The sequence below is a fragment of the Protopterus annectens genome, chromosome 7.part0 (assembly GCF_019279795.1).
Source record: "Protopterus annectens isolate FY-2018-M chromosome 7.part0, PAN1.0, whole genome shotgun sequence".
Lineage (NCBI taxonomy): Eukaryota > Metazoa > Chordata > Ceratodontiformes > Protopteridae > Protopterus > Protopterus annectens.
Genome location: NC_056739.1, coordinates 1,135,273,430 through 1,135,297,989, shown reverse-complemented (window position 1 = coordinate 1,135,297,989; position 24,560 = coordinate 1,135,273,430). Strand labels below are relative to the sequence as shown.

Here is a 24,560-nt window from a genome sequence, read left to right as displayed (position 1 = left end):
ATCTAGGTGAGCTGCCTTTCTCAGACAGGTTTGAACAGTTTATTCAATGAACCATTGTTTTAATAGCCTAGAGACGTTGTGCAGACCTGTCAAAAAGCTTACGCTTACACCTTCCATATTACATTTATTGCAGAGACATTGATTGGGAAAGATGGGGTTTCTTGTTGCAAGCCACTTCATTATAAGAATCATTTGCTTTATCATTGAGGGTGGATGAACCAGGGTTGGTAGAAGCCTCAACAATGGGGGACCAGGTTGCCATTTTTATTTGCATCACTGGAAGGTGTGGATTTTGAGCAATGGGCATCCTTCATCACAGCATTCAACTTCCTGATGGCTGATTTCTTGGATCTAGGCAAGCAAAGAAGAGATATCTTGGTGTGAGCATAGGTAATAGACTTCAAGCTCTTGGAGATTTGAGAAGCAGGGATTAGCTTATCTGTGGAGCCTTGCTTTGGCTGTGAGATGAGGATTTGGTTCATTAAGTATGCTGATAATTTATCTTTTTTGGCTGCAATGTGTGGCCCTGTGCTAAACAAGGCATGTGGAGATGTGAGCTTCACTGAGACTCAGAATATACTTTGCTATGGCTTATCTGAACCCTGCAGGTGCACTTACAGAACAGGGGCTACAGTGTTTTCAGGTCAGAGAGCAGGCTAAGTTAAAGCTTATAAGATAACGCTGAGAGAAAGTGACACTACAACTGAATAAATGATAAAAGAACAGTGTACAGAAAAAGACTGGTATCTGATCAAGGAACACAGTTCACACAGAACTCTATACTAGAAGCAATAACAAATGACAGCTACAAGAGGAAATGTATCTGAATAGCAATGTGGCAATTAAAGATTGGTGACCAGAGAGGAAAAGGGAATCTTGGGAATCCAGTAATGGGAGACAGTTGAGAAAATTCTATGCACTGAGCAGTTCTAGTAGCTGTATCACTAAGTCTTGAATGTTGTTGAGAATATATTTACTGTTTACAAGCCATTTATGAATATAAAGAAAAAAACTATTCAGAAGCTCAGTATGTTTATGATAACTTTATGATAAAATCAGTCTTCAGGTCAAATTGAGTGACATAAATGGTTGCAAGACACAGAGGGTTAAATAAAAATCCTAGCTGCAACCCAGATGACCTTGGTTTGCATATCTTCCCGGGTTCTGAAAGGTAACCAGGAAAGGACTTTACTAAGTGGGCAATGCCAATTTTTTCATCCTGATGGCAGATCATCCTCTGTGGGAGAGCTCTCATAAAAATGCTTTGAAAGTTCTGAGAACATTGAAGGATAGGCAGTAGTTTAGGTAAGGATTAATTTTGCATTTTTTGTTGTTCTTAGGTAAGGATTAATTTGCACTGTTTTTATTATTTTTCTGTACTGTGGCATTATTTACGGACTTGAAGAGAGAGTTCTTGTGGTAACTGTTTTCCTATATGGTCAGTTATCTTTTAAGATTAGTATTTTTGTTGACAGCTGTTTTTATTGCTGTTCTTTGATTGGAAGTGTGATGCATTGCTATGAATTTTTTTTAGAAGGACACAGTATGCGTGCATTAGGAAAGGACACAGGGTGACACATAATCTGCCACACAACTTCAAAAGGGTCTAAGTTAGATCAGTACACTTACATGGCTGACTAATTCAAAAAATATGGTAGGGAGCTGCTAACGAACTCCTTGTTACTCTTTGTCTAACACATGTAAATATTATGTTACAGTATTACATTATTCTTCTTTATCGTACCATTTCTACACTAACAGACTTCTTACCATATAAATTCATCTTCATACATATCAATATTTCCCTCTACCTACCTATCAATCCTGCCTATCATCTTTCTCTAGTTTACTCCTACCATTAATCTCTGTTATCTATAAGTGCATTCCCCGACATTCCTCCTACAACATGCACACACTGTTACCTCTGCATACAGCTTCTAAATCCCAAATATGCCTTTACTGCATCATCTGTCACTAGCATTTCTTACTACACTCTCACTCTTGAGCAGCTATCACAAGTCTCTCTCCCACTGTTACTTACCTACATCTGCTACATAATACTTACACCAGAATACCACAACACATACCTCTTGACATTAATTATATTAGCACCTTAAAATACAAGCAAGTGGCATATGCTCTACCATTATATAAATCATCTATAAACTCAAGCCCAAATATTAGTGGCTCTTCAATAATCACATCGCTAATTGAACAAAAATACTGGGACGGGATATACATCCCATTCCTGGACCTACTAATCTAATGCTGGACCCCACCAAACCAGCCCCCACACATCACAAAACAGAAAGACTACCTTTTCAACCACCTAGGACTTAAAATACTACACAGTAACCTAAAAAGTCTTTATACCAAATCCCAGAAATTCATGCCTGTATAGCTCACTACTCCCCTGATCACTTCATAGCCACAGAAACCTAGTTAAAGCCAATTGCCAGAGATATAGCAATACTCACATCAGGTTATAATCTACTCAGACTACATAAAACCAACAAAAAAGCAGGTGTAGTTTCTGTTTTCTACAGAAATGTTCTAGATCTCTCCACTTAACATGACACTGTATCCATTTTCAACAATACTAAAGTTTTTATCTCACTCCTTAAGCTAAATACTCATAAGTCTCCTACTATCATAGGTCTGTACACACCACCTGGTAATAACATTCCCATCTTGGAAGAGATCCTCTCCAGGATATCAATAAGACTGGAAACCATTTTGTGAGGAGATGTTAACATAAAATAAAAAGTAAAAAAACCTCAAGACGGCCAAAGTGTCCAAGATAAAAATTCACAATATCCCAAAAATATATAACAGACACACTGTTTGCATCATTAAAACGTTTTAATATGAACAGTAAAATGGCAATAAAATCAATATACAAAGCTTTCAAGACAAGTTCTTCTCAATGTTTCAACAAAACAGAATGCCATTAAAGTCTCTTAAATACATTGATATACACCAGCTAGCCAATGATATAAGAGCATCGGTTAAATAATAATTAAAATAAATCAAAATAAATTTAAACTTTTAAACACACAACCCAAACATATAATAGTACTTTTATATTCAGTTATGCCTGAGTTTTAAAACGGGATTGATATTATGTTGAGAATTTAGTCCTGGCAATACATCCACCCTAAAATAATTTATCCATTTATATTGTAAGAATTCAGTTTTTTCAACTAAATTACCCCCTCTAATATCAATAAAATCTTTTGAAGAACTCTAAATTTAAACCTGTGGTTGGAACCAGTTTGTAAGATATGCCTATATAAAGCATTAGTATCTATACCTCTACATATATCTGAGAGATGTGAACTAATACGTTCCTTAAGTTTCTGGTTTATCTTCCTTATATAAAAATGGTAACAGGCCACACAATTAGCAAGATATATTACATTCTCCATAAAGCACGTAGCATAGATATTAAAAATAAACTAATTTTAGTAACAGGATGTATAAAGACAAGCTCTGTGTTAATTTCAGTACAAAAGACACAATTATAGCAAGGTATCATGCCCTTTTTCTTTACACCCATATAAGTTTACTTACATGGTTTGGGAGGATGGCCTAATGGTTAAGGTGTTTGCCTTATAAACACAATGTACAGGGTTTGAATCTCGCAGGGGATAATTGGCTAAGCTTAAAGTGGCTCACAAGGGCAGTTAGCTTAGTACTAATCTATGAACCTATAAATCCTTATAACAGAGTATCTGTTTCAAATTCTTTTCTCTTGTATAAGTAAATATAGGTTGTATGCCTACAATATTTCTGATATCATTATTAGACTGTAAAATAGCCCAATTTTTGGCAATAATTTCTTTAACCATATTTGTATGCCTGCTATATTTAGTGATATACCTTATATGATTCTGTTCACTATAATCATTACTATTACCAGTCCTAACCACTGGGCCATACAAATAAGGTTTGCCAAGATCACCTTGTTCTTTTATTACATTTCTCCTTTCTTTTTCTATCGTATCCTCATTATAACCTCGGATCTTAAAATCTTTAGTCATATAAAACAACTCAGATATAAAACCTTGGTCTATTCTATCTAAATCAGTTCAGCTATTGCATCAACCAAATTCCCATTTTGAGATTGTATAAAAGTAAATCCTGAGAGTTCATCTTTAGAGAAATTATAATCAGACATGTTAATTACTAGTCAGCTGTATCATCTCCCTCTTCTTCAAACTCTGTGTTAGGGTTCCTGCTGTTTGTTTCCTCTTCCTCTTACCCTTCCTTGTCCCCTTGTGGATCAGATGGTCTCTCAGGATGCGTTCAACTTTTGTGGTAACAAAATTAGAAGGCATTGCAGCAGTGGTAGAAAATCTTCTATATTATTCGCCAAGACCAACGTACATAGTGTATTTATTTGGTGTATTGTTTGAGAGTCAACCACCTGATTATTTTGTGAGTTGGACACTGAAGCACTATATCATTTGATGTAGAAGTCATCTTTTCCATAACTGCATCTGTAATGATATCTATAGTTTTGGTAACCAGTACTTATGCCTTAAATTAATTTTCTGCTTGTATGTGCCATGAGGAAATGTGTCCATTTTTAAGACCACTATTATCATGAATCAACTTACATGTTAGATGTTACTCAAATGTATTGACTCGAGCAGGTATGAATTTGTACTTTTTCAAACAATTGATAGTTGTGAGAATTCATAATCACAATTTCCGATGCCTTAATCTTAGCCATCAACTCTCCCTCTGCATTTTTTAAAAAAGTCATTCATTAGTCTCAAGTTTGTTTTCGTAGTTGTTGTGAATTGTTTGAATTCTGTTATTGTTTATCAGAATTGTTTTTAGCTTCTTCTGTAAGGTCTTATCTAAACTTTTTCCATTATCTTCTCAAGATCAGCCCCATTATATAGCAAGTGTGCTTACGACTGGAATATTCCATGCAATGATTGGCATATCCAGCATTTGTACTGTCTAGGGGAGTCAAACAATTAATCTTGTTGGACAATATGTTTATATTTTAGAGGCTACAAAGGCAAAAATGAACAAAGACTATCCAGGGTTTCTTAGCATCACAGGCTCCCTCTATTATACATGCAGAATACCAGTTCAGTTGAACATTTTTCTCTGTCTCTCAACCTCCTTCTGTAAAAAATTATTAGAAAAATAGTTCAAAAAGGCTTCTTTTCTTAACTAGCAGTATTGTACCAAGTCGATTCTTCTTCTTTCAGTGATGTGTCCATCTTTTCTGCTGTTTCATGTCTGGATCCGGAGCAGGTTTACCCCAAACTGCTTCTAAGAAATTCTGGTCATTCTACAGGCATTCTGTTAAAATTCCTTCCATTTTTGTTACAGAATCAGATATTCCATAATTCACTGCTGTTTACATTCCTATAGTTCAACTGAGATGTGAAACACCTAGATCTTTAAAACTATAAATAGTTTATTCATTTAAAGACTATGACATTCAAGGAATTTATTTTTATTTTGTCCAAGTACCACATCTTTTTCTCTAGCACCAGTTTCTCAGGTGCCAGTAGCCTCTTCTGCCAGTTCAAGCTCCTTCATTCTTATGTTGGCCCTTCCAGCATCTCTTCTACTGGTACTAAAGTTTCTGATGTCATACTATGTAGCATGAGCTTTGTTGTTGATAAATTATATTATCCTAACACTGTCTTTTTTCTTATGCTTCTGCTAATGGCATCATTAGTGACTTCAGTATCTAGCCCTCCAATGCTACTGTTGACGTTGGGGCTTCTGGTGCTGGATTCCTGGGTACCATCATATTCAGTTTTCCTGATGACAGTAATCCCAGCATTATTTTGACCATCACTAGTTACCTTGGTATCATCCCTTGCTCAGCCTCTTCATCAGGGTCCCCAGTACAGGGTCTTCAAGCTAATAAGGGATCTTACACATCTCAACCCACAGTGGCAGCTTCAATAAGCAACACTTCTGTCGCATTTGAGAACCCCTCCAAGATCCTCCATTTCTCAGCCATCAAAAAAGACCAAAGAGTCTACTGAATCAGAATTGGCCAAGGGAAGGTCAGAAAATCCCTGGTTAAAAAATAAGCACATAGATCCTCTTTTGGACCATCCACCAAGACTTTTGATGATAATGAGGGGGCTAGCCTCCCCATTCTCACCATGATGACCCATAGTTCAGGGAATATTTGCAGATGCAGGGGGGCTGGCCTTCTGACTTTATTTTGTTTCCAGAGAAGACTGTGCGGTGAACTGCAGCTTGTTGACACACTGAGCAATTGTTTCACATGGAAGAGTCTGGGGGCAATTCTCCCTTCACAACTGGGCTTGCCAAAGTATTGAAACCAAATACAAATGCACATTGGAACCACTGAAGTTCTTATGATAAACACCCCACTTAGTTGAATAAATTGAATAAAAAACTTTAATCCAAATGGTCAGAGTTAACCTCTTTCTTTGTTCCAGTGTGCGTTTGTATTTGGTTTCAAAGTTTATTGTCTTGACAAAGTATTTCCAAGAGCAAGTGGATGTGAGAGATAATTTACATAATACCTTACCTCTCCCCTCCCCAACATTTATTGCTATCATGATCAAATGTCTGACCTATAAGTAGCAGCAGGCAAGGAATGACAAGAAACCTATCCTGCAAACAAAGGTAGCAGGGCAGCATGCACACTGAATAAGATCTCAGCCTATTACAAGGAAGTACTGACACAGGAAATACATACACACACACACACACGCACACACACACGTGGTCATAGACAGGTATGTGTTGTGACACCACACTATATCGATAAAAAAGCCAGTACTCTGGAGCCACGAGTAGTTCAGATGTTTTATTGTTGTAATGTTGCAGGGGCTGCTCCTGTCTGAAACACAATCACTACCTCCTCTCTTGGCACACGTTTTGTGTGTGTGTGTGTGTGTGTGTGTGTGTGTGTGTGTGTGTGTGTCTGTTTGGCTGAATTGTTTTTGCTTAATACTCCACTTTCTAGGATTGGGCACATCCTACATTTGTGGGGGAAGGGGATGCATTGTGGAAGCTAAATTAAAATTTAAAAAAATGCTGCCACTGTCCCAGAGGTATGCATAACCACAGAAATATGTGTGCACACATGCAGACACGCACACGCACGCGTGCACACACACACACACACACACACACACACACACACACACACACACACACACACACACACACACACACACACACACACACACACACACACACACACACACACACACACACACACACACACCAATGTAGGGGTCATACCTGTAATAATGTCTGTCTCTGCAGCATATTTGTAGAATGGGAGCAACTAGAAGTGTCAGAAGAAACACCTGCCACACAGGAATTACAAACAGGCTATGCAGATATCAGCTGTGATGGGAAATGAACACCTGAAGATGTGGCAGCAACAACAACCCTAACATCAAAGAACTACCCAAGGCTAGGCATGTAATTGCTAATATTAATGTTGATTCTACAGACCATATCAAATCATTCCAGCAATCATTTGCCTTGGGCTCTCTTTAGACATGTGGATATATTTTGTCTCCTATCAACTCTGTGATTGTAAAGATACCCCAAAAACATCTCCAAACATAAAAGCATACCAGAAGTAATCTGACCTACACTAATGTCTGTTTTGGTGATTGGGTAACTGTTTTAATATGCCTCCAACTGATGTTATATAGCATAGTTCAGCTGTCTACCTTCTCATCAAATAATATGCCTCACTGTACACCATCCCAGTCTAGCCATTTAATGTTTGGTTAGTACTAGGTTAAAATGAGCCACCTTTCTGTACAGACTGCATTACATACAAATACTGCACAGAAACTACATCATATCCCAGACAAGGGCATTACTTGTACAGTTCCCTACAAATAAATAGCAAAGGAACAAAATCCATATACAGCTAAGATTATGAGACAAACTACATATATACCATATCTCAGAACTTCTTAGTGCAAAAAATCTAGACAAAGCCTAAAATAATTAGGGGGGTAATGGCCCAAAAACAGAGACACAGTTTAAATATTGCTCTTAGAAAGTAGAAAGAATAACAAGGTTTGTATCAAGAATACATTTTCTAAAGGATATGAAATCTGAAATTCAAATGTATGTCATTATTTAGTGACTTCAGTCCTCAGTGATTTGTCAAAGTCAGAGTAAACTTTATTGCCGATCAGATATACAATAACTGCGGTGGTGGTGCTGCGGTAGCGGTGCCGCCTCACAGTTAGACGTTGCCCATTCGATTCTCAGTTAGAGCGTCTTCTGTGTGGCGACATGCGTGAATGGGCGTTCCTTCATTGAAGGTTGTGCGTTAGGCCCGGCAAGCCAGCACGTAAAAATCTACTGCCAATCATTAGCGGACTGGAGTTCCGCTGTGGTGACCCCTAACCGGGAAAAGCCGAAAGACACAAGATATACACAGCAGTGCAAGCTGAAGGAAATTATTTTGCTTTGGTCCCAGTGCAAGACATAAGAATGAACACATAGTTTGAATGAGAGTAAGACTAATGCACATACAGCAATAATTAAAATATTAACAATGCAATAGATTACCACAATTGGACAGGAAGACAGACAATATTATACTAGTAGGTATTTCAAGACTATAACTTCACATTGTGATTGTTTAGAATATTGCACTTTATCAGTTGTAGTATGATATATTCTGATGTCCATATTGCACACGTATGTAGTATTGACTCACTCCTGACTATTGCACATTCAGCAAGTAATAACGTAAGAAATCAGGCTAACTGTACCAGTTATTGAAGCAATTTACCAGAGTGATTACTATAGCTGATACTTCATAACAAGTGGCATATTGATCTGATTATTTGCTGTCATGCTTGGCATTCAAGTTCAGCAGCCTTATGGATAGAGGGGAAGAAGCTCCTGTTCAGTCTAGATGTTTTGCAGTGTAAGCTGCGATACCGCCTGCCCGAGGAAAGGCAGAAGTACATGCCATGGGCAGTGTGAGTGGGATCATTGATTATTTTCCTAGCCCTTCCCACACACCAAGTCTTGTGCAGATCATCCATGGATGGGAGTAAGGAGCTAATGACTTTTTCTGCTGTCATCACTACCCTCAGGTGACCCTTCCGGTCAGATGCTTTACAGTTACCATACCAAACTATGATGTTATTTGAGAGGATGCTCTCGATGGTTCCCCTGTAGAAGGCTTTGAGGATGACCTACAACAGGTTTACCTTACTCAGTTTCCATAGGAAGTGCAGACATTGTTGTGCCTTCTTCAATGTGTGGCTAATATAAGTCAACCAGGATAGGTCATCTGAGATGTGCACCCCCAGGAACTTGGTGTTTTTGACACTTTCCACTGCCATCCCCTTCATTTCCAGAGGTTGATGTATCTCCTGAGTCCTCCTGCAGTTGACTATTAATTTTGTAGTCTTGGTTGCATTTAAGGCCACATTGTTGCTGTCATAGCAGCCTATCAGATTCTCCACTTCATCCCTGTAGGCTGTTTCCTCACCATTTCTGACAAGACCTACGACAGTGATATCATTCGTGAACTTAAGGATTTTGTTGGAGTCATGCAATCGTGGTCAATAAGGTGAACAGCAGAGGACTCAGGATGCAGCCCTTAGGGACACCTGTGCTCAATGTAATAGTGACTGAACTATTATTTCCCACACATACTTTTTGGGGTCTGTTGATGAGAAAGTCAAGTATCCAGTTACATATGGGGTGTTGATGCCCATCTGGATCAGCTTCGATATCAGATTCTGGGGGATGATAGTGTTAAAGGCAGAATTAAAATCGATGAACAGCATTCTGACATAGCAATTCTTGTTCTGTAAATGTGCCAAGGAATCATGAATTGCTATAAGTATTGCATCAGCCATGCAGTGGTTAGATTTATAAGCAAACTGTAGTGTATCCAGTGTTGAGGTAGGCTTGAAGAGATATGGTTCTTGATTTGCTAGAAAAATGCAAATGTTATGAGGAACAGATCAAAAATATGAGGCAAATATCAGGACAATCTGCGAAAATCTAGACAGTTGAGAGTTATGATATATACCTAAGACAAGCTGCTACATAAAATATGTCAGACAAGACAAAAAATAGATGGCAGTCAGCATCACATTTATTTGCTCTGCAAAAGGCTTAAATGTAGAATTCAGAACTGTTGCCTACCGGTGTGCTAAAGCAACACTTTTTTACCCCCATCAAAGCACATGTACTTGATTTGGTGACATCTGATTACAGACCTTACCAGTCCTTTCCCTCAGCTGTTGCCCACTCTTTATTTTACAGTGTTCAGTTTGTCTGTAATGTTTGCATTTCAGGATGTATTGAAGATACAGATTCATCTTCTTTCACTGTTTCTTTACTTCCAGTGTATTTGTTGCTGCCTTCCTTCTAATGTACAGCTGCAGTGTTTACTATTATAATGCAATATATTCACCAGTCTTACTTTTACAGCTTGGGGAACTTCTTCTGAGGTCACTGAAAAGGGTTTTGAGCTTGGTGCATTGAAATCAAGTTTTAAAAACAGAATAAATAGGAATGTGACCTTATCTGAGCTAATATTGTTTTAAAGCCCACAATACGTTACTGCAAAGCTGTTTTACTACTTCTAAGTGAAACTTTTTCATTCCTGGTCTACTATCCATCAGCTGTTTCCAAATGATTTCTACAGCATGTTACAGCATTCACTATCTCCTTAATGACTCACAAATATCATTGGACATGACTTCATGGCCTATAGGTGAGAAGGGTTGGAAGGAAAGATGAGGAGCTACATACAAATGTAAATGAGAAAGTGTGGTTCAGCCCTGGCAAACTGAAGCAGAGCATATTGTGTAATTACAGGGTGTACTGTGAGCAGTAAGCATCTAGCCAGCTATTCTGCATCTCAAGCTGGAACCAAAGGTGCACAGACACCCTTACTCCCGAATTCATTTGTGACATTATCGGTAAAAGTAGGGTACCAAACAAGTATTACCTATACGTCATACTCATGTAACTTATCCACTAAACTGAGGCCTAGGAACATTGATTGTCTGTTTTATTGTCTAAATATGCAACAGTCCACTACATTGTATTACAAATTGTTACACTGTATCACCAGGCAGCACAGTAGTGCAGTGACTAGCTCTTGGCGTCACATCTGGTTCTTAGATAGGTGTCTTATGTACAGAGTTAGCATGAGCTCCTTGTGTTCACTTAGATCTTAACTGAGTACTTCTGTTTCTTTCCTGCTTCCAGAGATACAATGTTAGATGAATTATCAATCCTCTAAGCCATCTGTTGGTGTCTGTGTGTTGTGAGTGGATATGTGTGCACATATCAGAATGGACAGGCATTCTGTCCAGGATTACTTTTCTTCCTTACATTTGCTGCTTGCCAAGATAGACCCTGGCAAACTAACAGGAGAGAATGAATGAATGAAGGAAGGAAGGAAATCTGTTCCACTTTACTGTACTGTGATCTCCGGGGTATATCATTTTTCTTAATGCAATAGTGCACAAATATTAGCATTTTGTAAGAAATTATACTACATTGTGTGAACAAGACAATTTTAGTAAAAAAAAAAACTCATCCAGCCTATCCTCACAGGAATATGGCAAAGCTAACAACATAAACATAAAAGGGCCTACGTAAGCCTAGCCAGCAAGGTTCCATGGCTTACGCCACCCATGAAAATTATTTTTATGTGCCACTGTCAAGCAGAGACACATAAGTGATCCACGGGGTGTATTTCCTATTTCCCATCCACTCATCAAGATTTTTCTTGAAGAGTGCTAATGAAGAACTTTGCTTGACATAGATGGGTAGCTTGTTCTAGAGTATAGAAAGTTTCTTGGACAGGAATCTATCCCTCCAGCATGTCCTGTTTATTGTGGTGACAAGGTTTAGGTCCCTAGAGTGTGTAGCTCGGAGGGATTGGAATTTCTTTAGGTGTAGCATGTCCAACAGCTCTGGGTTTGACATAGCTTTATATGTTAGGCAGAGATCACCTCGGAGTAGGCGACATGCTACGGAGTAAAGCTGGAGTTTTTTGAGGCGGTCAGTGTAGGGCATTTGTTTGAGGCCAGTAATCCTCTTTGTGAGGTACTTCTGTGGTCTTTCCAGCTGCTGCAGATGTATTGTGAGGTACATTCCAAAAGGGGCATTGTACTGTATAATGGGTCTAATGAGTGTCCAGTAGAGGGGAACAATGACCTCTTTTTTTCCTGGATGAGAACCATTTTATGATGAGGTGTGCCACGTAGAAGGACTTCCTGACTACTGTGGCGATGTGACTATCAAAGGAGAGACTACTGTCCACCTGGGTCCCAAGGTCTCTTATCATGCATTCAGTGTTAAGTAGATTGCTGCCTATGTGGTAGTTCATGGGTACAGAGTTTTTACCAAAAGGGATGACAATGCACTTTTAGGCACTGAGCTTGAGGCCATGGCTCTGACACCAGGCATCTGTCTCAGTGAGGCCCTTCTGTAGGATGTCAACATCATTTGGGGACTTGACTATGGCTCCTAGTTTGCAGTCATCTGTGAACTTCATTAGCCAGAGGCCTTCTGTGTTGGCCTGTACTTCAGAGAAGTAGATACCAAGCAGGAGAGGTCACAGGATGAAACCCCGTGGTACTCCACTTGTCACTGCTTTGCACTACTGTATATCCAATTTTTACTCAGACCCCTCGACAGCAGTACCTATCTATTATTCGGCATTTCAGATTCACCGTTATCTAAATAAACCCTCACTACAGCCCATCTCAACTACATCCTCATACTTTGTAATTTCAAACAGCTTATTTCTTACAGTTTAGAAAGATAAGAGAAGAGAAACTACCAGAACAATCTAAATCCCTTCCTTCATAGAAAATGCTTCCCTCCTACCTACCTTGTACCGTTTTTCAGACTCCATCACCACTAAATATCCTACAGCCCTGATTCTTCTTGCTTTCTTTTGATTTCTACTTCCCCACTTCTTGCCATCCCTTTACGTAATTATGCTACTGCTCAGGTTATTGTCTATTCTTCTCTTCCTACTGGGTCATCTCTCATCCCACCATAACTCAATAATAGCTCTCAACATCTCTCCAGCTCTGTCCCAACCACCTATCCACACATCTCACCAAACCTATTCAATGATGCCTCTCACCTTTACCCCAAATATAGACTGATTAACTCTATTTCAAGTCAAATCAAAGTAAAATCAAGTGGAAAAATACTCACCAGAAAACAAGAATCAATAAAACACCCCAATATACTGAAATCCTCTTAGGAAGGGACATTCACCCTAATCCTGACACCACCTATCAGAATGAGCATCACAACAATTCCCTTCCACACAGTAATCTTACCCCACAGTGATCACCCCCCACCCGGGTAATCTAACTTTTGCCGCCATAAATATTAGAAGCATAAGAAATAAAACCTCTGAACTATATGCCTGGATTACCCAACACAAATCTGATATTCTAGCTATAATTGGAACTTGCATTAAAAGCAGCATAAGCAACTCTGAAGTTACACCCCACTAGCCTATAATATCATCTGTAATAATCATATAAAGAGAAAAGGTAGTGGCAGTGTTTTAATATTTCCCAATAACTACCATGTTTCCCCTGCAACAAAGGAATACCAAAATTCAATTCAGCACAGCTTTTTATTACTTTCCTGTAACTAAACAAATATAAACAAAAATGTGTTACTTTCCTTTACATCCCTCCTGGTGACAATACAGCTACAATGGAAGATATCTTACATTGGATATCCATAACAATTCCACAGGAAAAAATACTACCAGGTGATGTGAATGTCAACTGGTTGGACATAAACTCTTAACTCCTACATCCAACATGAACTTATCCAGTTTCAAACAACTAATTAATAGTCCCATGCATTATAGCAAGGCATCAAAATCCTTATTAGACTGGATCCTAGTATTAGACCCTAGTAAATTCACCACAACAGGTACAATGTCAGGCTCTCTTCTTGACCACACATCCACCTAAACAGCAAGTTTATAAAACAACATGCAACCTGTCCAAGTTTAACCTAGAAATATTCATTACTACCCTATCATCTATTAACTGGAATATTCTAAACATCCTCTCCTTAGATGATGCTGTAAAGCAATTCAATACAACTTTCCACAAAGTAATGGGTATCCAAAAATAATAGAATACACTGCAGGACGGAGAAAACGAGGCGAAAGAATGGTAAAAATATAAAATATCACCATATCTTGAAAACTTCAGAATGTTCAGCAACTGTACTAAAATGCAAATAAATGAAGATAAAAAAATAGTATAACAGCATTCAGAACAATACTAACCACAACACGAAAAAATCTGGTCGACCATTGAAGAAATCTTACATCCCAACCAAAAATTGAACTCTGACCCCTCTCCTAATAACGTACCACTCAAAACTGTAACAGAATTCAACTCTGACTTCACACGTAGCATAATGCCTCTAACCAAGAATTCCCTGCCATCTAATCCCAACCCTGCCCAACAGCCACGTATCACCACATCCACTTTCACCTTCAAACCTGTTCCCACATCCTATATAAAACTAGTCAAACTCAAAAGCAGGCTCTACTTCAGCTGATTATCTTCCAAGTAAGTATCTTAAAATAGCAGCCAATCAAATTACCCGTCCTGTCTCAATCTTTATAAATAGCTCAGTCCAGAAATTCCATGTTTCCTCTCTCTGGAAAAATCACATATTATCCCTCCACACAAAAAAGGAAATTCAACAGACATCACTAACTTTAGACCTATAGCAATCTCATCCCCCTCTCCAAATTACTTGAAACATGTATTCAAAAACAATTGCTAAATGATGTCTGTTAGGAAGAACTCCTATCCCCCACAGAACATGGCTTCCATCCCTCCTATAGCACTTACACTGCACTTCAAACCTATAATAGATTCTGTCAATAAAGCTAGAGAAAGTCAAAATTAGTCTCCTCCTTGTTTCTAGACTTGTCTAAAGCCTTTGACACAGTTTGCCACAGCTAACTTCTACTTCATATGTCCTCACTAGGTCTATCTCAGTCCATCTTTCTATGGCTCAAAAACTACTTTTCCAATAGCAGTCAGTCAGTAAAATAGCACTCTACCTGCTCTTTATAGCTCTTAGTCATCGCTAGTGTAGCACATGGCTCTATATTTGGTCCCCTCCTGTTTAACATTCTTACCAGCCCTCAACACATCCACACAACGGGCCTCCCAAGTACAATACACAGATGGCTCCATACTCATATGCACATCAGACAACCTTGAACATCTTCAAAAATTACTCAGAAAGCTTTGACTGCCACTAAAGCATGGCTTTGTAACTCACAACTAATGCTTAGCCTCCCCAGAAAGCCAAACTACTTGTTTTCCCAAAATTCCTCTATCATGAAAAAAACAACATTTTAAATCCTCCCTCTTAATAAAACAACCACTGAGGTAATTTCTCATAGCAAATTATCATTGATAATAGTGGATGATAATCGTAAATTTGACCTGTATATACAACATCGCACAAAAACCTCACCAAAAATTAAGGATGCTTTATTGAGCCAAAAACTTTCTTACCAACACAACTAAAACTACACTTGCCACAACTTATCCCCTCCCCTTACTTATTATATATGGTGCTTCCATCCTCACTAACCTTCAGGCATCAGAAAAAGCAACACTTAAACAATGATATGATTAAGTGGCTAAATATGCAGCAAATTCCCCAATACTGTATAGCACTAAAAAGCTTAAATTAGTTAGAACTCCCGCACCAGTTAACATATATACAGCTTCTTGACACCTATAGAATTCTACATCATCCATCTAATTGTTTGGCACTAAATACAATTCTACAGAACTATGTTCCCACTCTGTCACTATGACTGAATGACTAAAAATGTCTCTGTCTGCAAAACCTATCACCTCTGTTGTGTATGATCTGTATTCATACCACGCTGCTAAGGCCTGGAACTCATTACCTAGATCCATTTGATCAATACCCTCTCTCAAGACCTTTAAAATCATTCTGAAAGACTTCCTAGCCAAAATCTGTCTCTGTTCTTGCTTAACCCCAGGATAAACTATATCCCTAAATATGAACAAGTACATAGGTACATATAGGTACATAGATTAGTACTAGGCTAATTGCCCTTGCGGGCCATTTTAAGCCTAGCCAATTACCCAAATATTCATACCTCACACCTCCTTACTCCCCCTTCTTCACTCACCTCCTAATGTCAATCCCTTTCTCTCCCCTATCTAAATATGCAGTAACCCTGTTTTTTACTCACTTTGTATTACAATTCATTTCTGTATTATACTAACCTACTTTTAACTTCTAAAAACTGGTAAACATTTCTCTAATATTCAAATCATTGTCATATAAGTTGCATCTGTTTTAACCAACCATGTTACATTATGTCTAACTTGGCATAATTATTTAAATTGTAGAAGTTTTTATATTATTTTTGAAGCTTGTAAAAGTATTGTTCTCAAAATATTTTCATAATACCTTGGAGCTTTTCTCCCTGAGCCTCCACTGAAAATGGCTATCTCAGCAGTTGAACTTCCCTGATAATCAAATGTAAATAAATAAATAAATAATATTTGTAAATAAGACTTAGGCAGAAAACATTACATATACAAATTAAAAGAGCATGACTGACGTGTACAGTGGATGAATGGAATTCCTGGAAATGGCTAAAGAAAAAGAAAAAATGTCTGACACGTATTTGTAAAAAGATTTATAAAAATAGTAGAATACTTATTCAAAACGCGGTATAGTACAGGAGATTTTTAAATGAGAGTCCAAAAATCAGATGTTAAACACATTCAACTTTTTGAGAAGAAATAAATGACTTTTACTAAATAAATTGCAAAATGTGATGTAAATTTAATTATTAACTTTTAATGAGAGATCATCAGTATGAAAATTATGACCATGATGTATAAATATGCAGATTTCAGCACTATCATATGTTTTACCTGTGTCACATTGAAATTCTGTCAGCATGTTTTAGGTCTAACTGGCTTGCTGATTAGATGTACTATTAATATATTTAGGACCGGTGTTAAAGGGCAATACCATAACATTTTATGTGTGAACAAGGAAGCACATCAGAATATTCTTTATGCAGTTATGCACGTAATTGCATCACATTCACAAGGAGGAACAACACAGGGCTTCTTTCTTTCACAGATCACAAAAGGCACCATAATAAAGATTTCCTGCTGGCTTGGTATCAGAGTCCTTATACCACAGTATTAGAATACGCAGTATGATGAGCTACCCAAGCTTGCTACATCTATAGGATGTGAGCTTTACTCCACGACTTCTGCTAGCAAATTATGACTTCAAGCAAGTTACTTTTCAGGCTCTCTTCTAAAGATATATTGCTTATATTGGCAAACTAGTTTTAATTGTCCATTTATTCAGCCTTTGCCATACCCCTTGTGATTTAATTAATGGTTAAAAACTGCCCTCAAGGTTTTGTCTGCTTACATGGTTAACAAATGAATACTAATAATCTTAACTTCTGATGAACAGCACAAAGGCTGAAGTCTTTATGTCTGACTGTTTTTATTTAGCTACTAAAGATATAAACATCAAAATGCTGATAGGCATTTACAGCAAATAACTTTGGATGATAACATTAAAACAGCCATCCATTACATAAGTGGGCTTAACTGCTGTTATTGCTACTAAAACTACTATGCCATTATTCATGTTGTTTAAAATGTATTTATATATAGAAGCAACTAAAATATGTAGTAAAGAATATATTCTAGGCACAACATGAGTCAATGTATATATGAGTTTAAACAAAAGCCAACAAATCATCTAATCTTATTACTGTTCCATCCAGTGCATTATTTTCAAAAGGGGTAGAAGGGGTAGCACTGGATGCCAGGTGGCACCATGAAGTAACAAATCAAAGCCATGACACTCACACAATATGATATAGTCGTACTTAAATTACTCCCTCACTCTGCAGATAGAATGCACTCACCCACATTAAGTCAAACTCTGCATGATTTAATTAGCAGAGAATAAAGAGCCTGACCAGTTTCACATACCCATATCCTCTGGGGGTGTACTAAATTAATTAAAAAAGCAGGGCTGAGTAGCCAAATGTAATAATCACAGTTAAAACATAATTACACCTCTCAGAGGTATAGTCTGCATAATCATTGCACAATTTCACACCAACACAGAGCTTGTAACAAATACATTGAAGGACCAGCTTCAGGCTAAAGCACTCCTTTATTGGCATAGCTAATTAACACCATCTTTAATCACGCACTCACAATCTGTAAAGAAAAGAATAATAATTAAACTAACGAAACATCTGCAACTTACGTTCGTAAGATCATAGGTAAGTACTCAGCTAGCTGTACTTGTGGGGCATTTTAAGCCCAGCCAATTCCCCTTTTAATGCTAGAAATAACCTATCCCATTTGATATATATATATATATATATATATATATATATATATATATATATATATATATATATATATATATATATATATATATATATATATATATATATATATATAGGTGGATCTATTATGGTACATCTACCGTACCAAATGTATCTATTATGGTACATCTACCGTACCAAATGTATCTATTATGGTACATCTACCGTACCAAATGCTGATGTGTTTAACCTCGACAACACAATGCTGTCACCTTGCTGCACATGCTCCAAAGATTAACTTCTGAACAAACAAAGTACAACACATCATTTTCTAACCCACCCTGCTAATTATGTATACTACCTCGAAGACTGCATAGTGTCCAGGGAAAGGGCATATTCCTCTACCCTGAAATTGTTGATCTCAAAAACTTGCTGACCATCTGTTCTGTCAAGACTGTTGACAAAACAGATATCAACATTATCATGTTTTGTTTTGTTTTTAGTAGTCCTCACACACACACACACACACACACACACACACACACACACACACACACACACACACACACACACACACACACACACACACACACACACACACACAGATTTACATGTTATTGCATTCTTGTTACACACTTATGTGCCACACCAATGTAGCCATCTACACAGAAGGCAGTCACTCCATCATCATTCCATGTGTTTGGTCCTCCCTTAACATTCCCTTCCCATTTAAATTAAAAAAGTGTTACTAACTCTGCATTCATCAGACCTACTACTATTGGTCCTACCGCCAGCAATAAGGTAAATAAAATGGCAAAGAACAATCTTAGCTGCTCAACTTATTATGTATATTGATTCTATTCCATCTGTGCTTATGAATTTGTCACTATTCATCTCTGTGTCACTATAGACCTTGTCAGAATGGGGGGATGGGATGACAACATGACCATTATCCTACTAAATGCTCCGTCCTTTACAAGTCATCACCTACTCAACTTTCTCTGCTTTTATACAAAACACGCAGAAAGAATATGGAAAGATTATCATCGTTTCCAACTGCATGCCACTCAAGTTGCTGTTCTACTTTAAACTGAATATTATGATGAACATTTTCTCTGGGCCAGTATGAATCAAAAACTGTATTTTGGTATGATTTTAACATTCTGGTTGTCTCTCTCTTTGGTTAAATTTTATAACGTCTTTTAAATGCCACAGTTTAAGATGGCAGAGCAGTATACTTTACTTCATGACCTCCTGCATGGCTTTCACCCACCTACTTATCTCTGCCAAGAGGCGTATTCCCCCTTCTCTTCTACGATTTATTCCATTCGAGCCACAGAGGTCTCTCCTCTGCTGGTATCTTTATTAGACCCTCAGTCACTAATTCTTAATGTTCCCTAGGTTTAGGATAGCATACAATGGCAGCTACACCATTTTAAAATCCAGTATATTTGTTTTGCTTGTAATAAATGCAACTCAAATTATAATGCAAGCTATGCCATCTTATGACCCGTACTGTAGTGGATACAAAATGAGAAATCCAGGGGAAATATGAGTAAGCCTTATTTCACAGAAAAGGCATGAATGAATGCAGAAGGGGTAGTGTAGTCAAAAACTAACATAATGCAAGAATGCCTAAGATAAACACAAGGCAGTTCTCATGAATATAACAAAATCTGCTGCCAGTAAAGTATAATCTTCAGGTGTCCCATAGTTACATAAATGGGCAATCTGTGGGCCAAGCAGTGTTTATTGGATATCAAAATCTATGCTTCTGTATCTTCTAGAGTTTGTTTTTGCCATCGGCCAGTTTGTCGAAGGCCATCCTGATAACCATAATATCCCACCATCTTATCAGACTGTAGTGCTAAGTGAACTTAAAGGGACAATGTTCAAGTATTCTGTGCAGGGAAGCTATGATGCCTACATCCCCCAATGTGTGTGTATGTGGGGTAGGATGGGGCTTTGTTTCATACTCTTGATCTCCTAATCTCTAAATATATTACTCTTCCAAAGTTGCACTGACCTGAGAAAAGAAACACATCTGAATTTCCTTTTCTCTGAACTGGTGGGATTTCAGAGATAGTTAGAGACTGGGGATAGGGAGCACATCTTCCATATCGGGTGGTGAAGGGGCATGACCCCCTGTAGAAAACACTATGATTGCAACTATGTTAGTTAAATGTATGATCTGGTCTACCAAGTACCAGTAGAATCATCTGATGTGGGTTGAGAGCTACGCATTTAACTATGGTAAGACTGCAGATCTTTTTAGAAGTATTTGTTTTCACTGTGTCAGGACACTGGATGTCTCAAACTGTAGTCTGTAGTACTGACATAACCCTACAGCAATTCCTTGTTTATAGCAGTTAATCCATGAGTCTGTTTCAAAAGAATTAGGACATGCTATTGCCCTGCTAGGGAGGGTTCTATACCTTCTTCATTTTCACAAACTTGTTTTCAGAGCCTTGCACTTGAGGAATCTTTGCAGGTTCTGTGTGCATTCTGAGCTTTATCTTTGCTGCCCATAACTCCCACATGCATGTTCTAACTAATGTCCTCTTGCAAGGAGTTGCTGATCTCATGATACAGAGGGAAGTAATGCAAATGAATGCACTAGACTGAATAACATGGAAGATCAAGAAGTTCATTTCCCTGCTATTTCAGTAGAATGAGGACTTAAGATGTTTAGGCAGTCCATATGGAGTAACAGTGACTGGCATTGATTGAATGACTCTACACTTTCAGACTGATTTTGCTACTCTGTTTAATACTTGTACCTTCTTTTGGGAAATAGGATGACTACACAACAGATTGTCCCTTGGTCGTCATATGACTATCCATGGTATCTCTCATATCAGTTCTCTAGTTTAGGCCAGTTGTTCCTTACAGTTTCTCTTCCATAGTCTACTGCATTTCCATTTCCTCATACCCTATTACACTCTGTTCAGTAAGGTTCTTTAGAAAGGGATAATCATCTTTCCCTATCTTACTCTAACCCTTTTAAAATAGGCAAGCCTAGTACAGGCACATCCTAGTCATGCTAAAATATGAACCATTTTCAGGGTAGCTGCATATTTGCATGGCTTCTTCATCTATGGGAGTTACCCTGTCCACAACTAAAGTATTTTCATGAAAATGGGAAAGCAACACTGTAATACAGTCCTGGGAGAAAGCTTAATTGTGATGCGATTACATTCCTCAACCCTTAACGCATTTCTGGTTTTGGATATTCTAATTGATGTCACATGTGAAATCTGTGTTGCTTAAATATTGTATTACTTATGCTGGTTACTGGGACAATGTTATTGCTTTTAGTGATAGCTCCAAAAGTTCTGACCAGTTAAAAAAAAAAAACAGATTCCTCTGGATTCTTACCTGGTTATCTCTTCTTTCAGTGCAGCTGGGTCAGGTGGGTAAAACTTCACACGAAAGCACATTGTATAAGGAGGCAGAGCTAGAACACACAGAAGTTGTATTATACAGCAAAATCAGTGAACAGACATAGTCATATGTTCTTCAGTGTTAATAAACTTTTCATAAACCAATAATACTTTATATTTTCTGCAAAAGTGCAATTATTTGTCTCTGTGTTTGCAGTGCAGAAGCTGAGACTGCATCTACAAATATATGTTCCAGTCACACTTAATGTGGTGTGGCCAGTTTCAGGTACCTGTGCTACTCTGCTTCATTCTGAGCCTTAACATATCCATTGTAAGATAATACTCATGATACGTACACAATATCCTGCTGCGCATCATAACTATTTTTATGTTTATACTGAATGTGTAAAATATGTACATTTCTACACATTTCACTTGTTTCAACCTTCTGTGCTTCAATCTCATCTACAAGAAATTTCAAGAAAAAAATCAGGTTAATTCCTAATACCCAAGTCAACAAATTCGGAAGCCTTTTTCATTAGTGATCTAATATTTTTCCCTACCACAATGAACAGCATTCAAAATAATTTTATTTTACAGAAGATAGGCATGTTTTAGCAACGTGCATACTTATATACACAGGACAATTCAGCGAAAATAAAATTCATAAAAACTGAAGACCGTTTTCAAGTTTTCACTTGTTTTGTAGTTTATTGTATTACTTGTTTGTGGGAAGATCAAATAACTAAAAACCAGATATATGATTATCTGTTTTTGATCAGTTTTGTTTCAGCTGAACTCCCCTTGTTTTATTGCAGTGGATGCTTTCTTGATAAAGATCCCTTGGGAAATAAACTTGATTGTTTTAGCTAACCGGAGTGTGACTGCCAGTATATATTACATCAGAAACTTTTTATAGGGCGAATGTAGAAAAATGCCAAGATGTTGATGACATAGTCAACTTATGTCGTACACATAAAGACAACAGGTTTGCAAAAAAAAAAAATGCAGTGCAATAAAACCTCATATTAGCTGCAAAATGTAGACATTTTAACATTGTCTATCTTCAGACAAAGACATATTTTAAGTATTAAACAGGATGAACTCAAACTATCCTGACTGCAGTTAAAATTATTAATTTGAGATAAATTAGTCTATAATTTGTTCACACTTACCTTTCATTTGCCTTGCAATAGACTTTGTGAACTCCAGCCAGTGCTGCAATGACAGAAGCATATAAAAAGGATTTGCATCTCAAACACCGACTTCAAATAATATTATTTTTATTAAAAATGGTCAACTCATGATATATTACATTTGAAAAATCTGAGTAAGCATATGTACAACTAAGCGAAAAACATTAAAAGAAATAAAACAGAAGAAAATTATATTTATTTAGAAAAACAACTTTTATACCATTTAAAGCAAAACATTTAGATTTTCAATCATAAGCAGGTATTTCATCAGAGCACTATTATTACTTGTCCTTAACAATGTCTATAACTGAAAAAAAATGCAGGAAGACTTCACATCCTAGATAATTATTTACTTTGTCCTAGTAGGCATTGTGCAGCTAGACAGCATGAAACAACACCACATAGTATTTAATGAACAGCTGTGAACTCATTCAAAAGTCAGTTTTTTAAGATGAATAATGCTCTAGATTATTTTCTTATAAGCAGACATGTGAATGCAGCAGTACCTCCAGCCATGCAGGAATTTTCACAGTAATGTGATTCCACCATTGAGGCAGAAGTATACCCTGCAAGGGACTGTTGAAAAGAATGCTTTACAATGTGGAAGGGAGGCCTTATGATGAAAACACGTCAATTGCACAATTGTAACAGAGTTTGTAAAGACACTTTTCTATACAAAACTTCTTAAGGTGCACTTCAGATGTAACTCCACAGAAAGGTACAGATGACAAATAGTCATTGTACTTTAAGCTCTTGACATGCTGCAAGAGTGTGATGACTCTGTCGCTACCTATTGTTACAGTTATAGGTCTACACTCCTTCATCATGTGGCTACTAGCTGTTGGCCAGGGAGGTAAGTGTAAGATTATGCCAGTTACCAGTGTATTTCATGATGCCTTTTGCATAGGTATGTGTATCTGTGTAATGATGTGGGTGTGTACTTGTATGTTTGTGTGCATAGGTGTGTGTGTGTGTGTGTGTGTGTGTGTGTGTGTGTGTGTGTGCATGTGCAAGTGTTCATGAGTGTGTGAGACTGTGCACGCAGGTGCGTGTGCATGCATGTGTACATGTGTGCTCATGCATGTGTGTGCCTGCATGTGCACGGGGGAAATGCTATGGACAAGGTTCGCAGTCTTGGTTGTGACAATGTGTCGCCTGCAACAGTTGCAGGGCAGCATCAGAAGGTGGATGCGCATAGGAAGCAGTGTTGCAGTTAGGTATTTCTTCACAAAGGGGCTGCAGAAGGCTTTTACAGCATGCATAGTTTTTCTGCTTGATTTGGACAGATATAAATGTTTTCACACTTTTCTAATTCAAATAGAAGTGTTTTTAATTACCTCATCTTTCAAAAATCTAAATCTCGCCTACTTGAGGCCCTGGTACATATGATCCACAAGCCTGTACACCTCACTCTAACATGGTTTGCTGATTCCTGCTTCCATACTTAAAATCCAAACTTGTAATAGCAAAATGGTCCTCTTAGTTTGCAGTGACCATTCTGTTACAAAAAAGCTGGCTTCCATTCTTTCCATCATTTCTGTCATGTCTTTGCTTTTA

General features: G+C 37.7%; 1 protein-coding gene across 1 annotated transcript in view; it reads right to left on the bottom strand.

Annotated features, from left to right (window-relative positions):
• The window catches only part of FRMD5 (FERM domain containing 5), a 1,150,824-nt gene that overhangs the window by 977,490 nt on the left and 148,774 nt on the right, over positions 1 to 24,560 (bottom strand). Inside the window, exons 2-3 of the mRNA XM_044077712.1 lie at positions 22,983 to 23,025; positions 21,803 to 21,881 (exon numbers count right to left, since the gene is read on the bottom strand). Coding sequence (XP_043933647.1) covers positions 21,803 to 21,881; positions 22,983 to 22,989 — 86 coding nt within the window. The 5' untranslated portion in view covers positions 22,990 to 23,025. The remainder of the gene's footprint in view (positions 1 to 21,802; positions 21,882 to 22,982; positions 23,026 to 24,560) is intronic.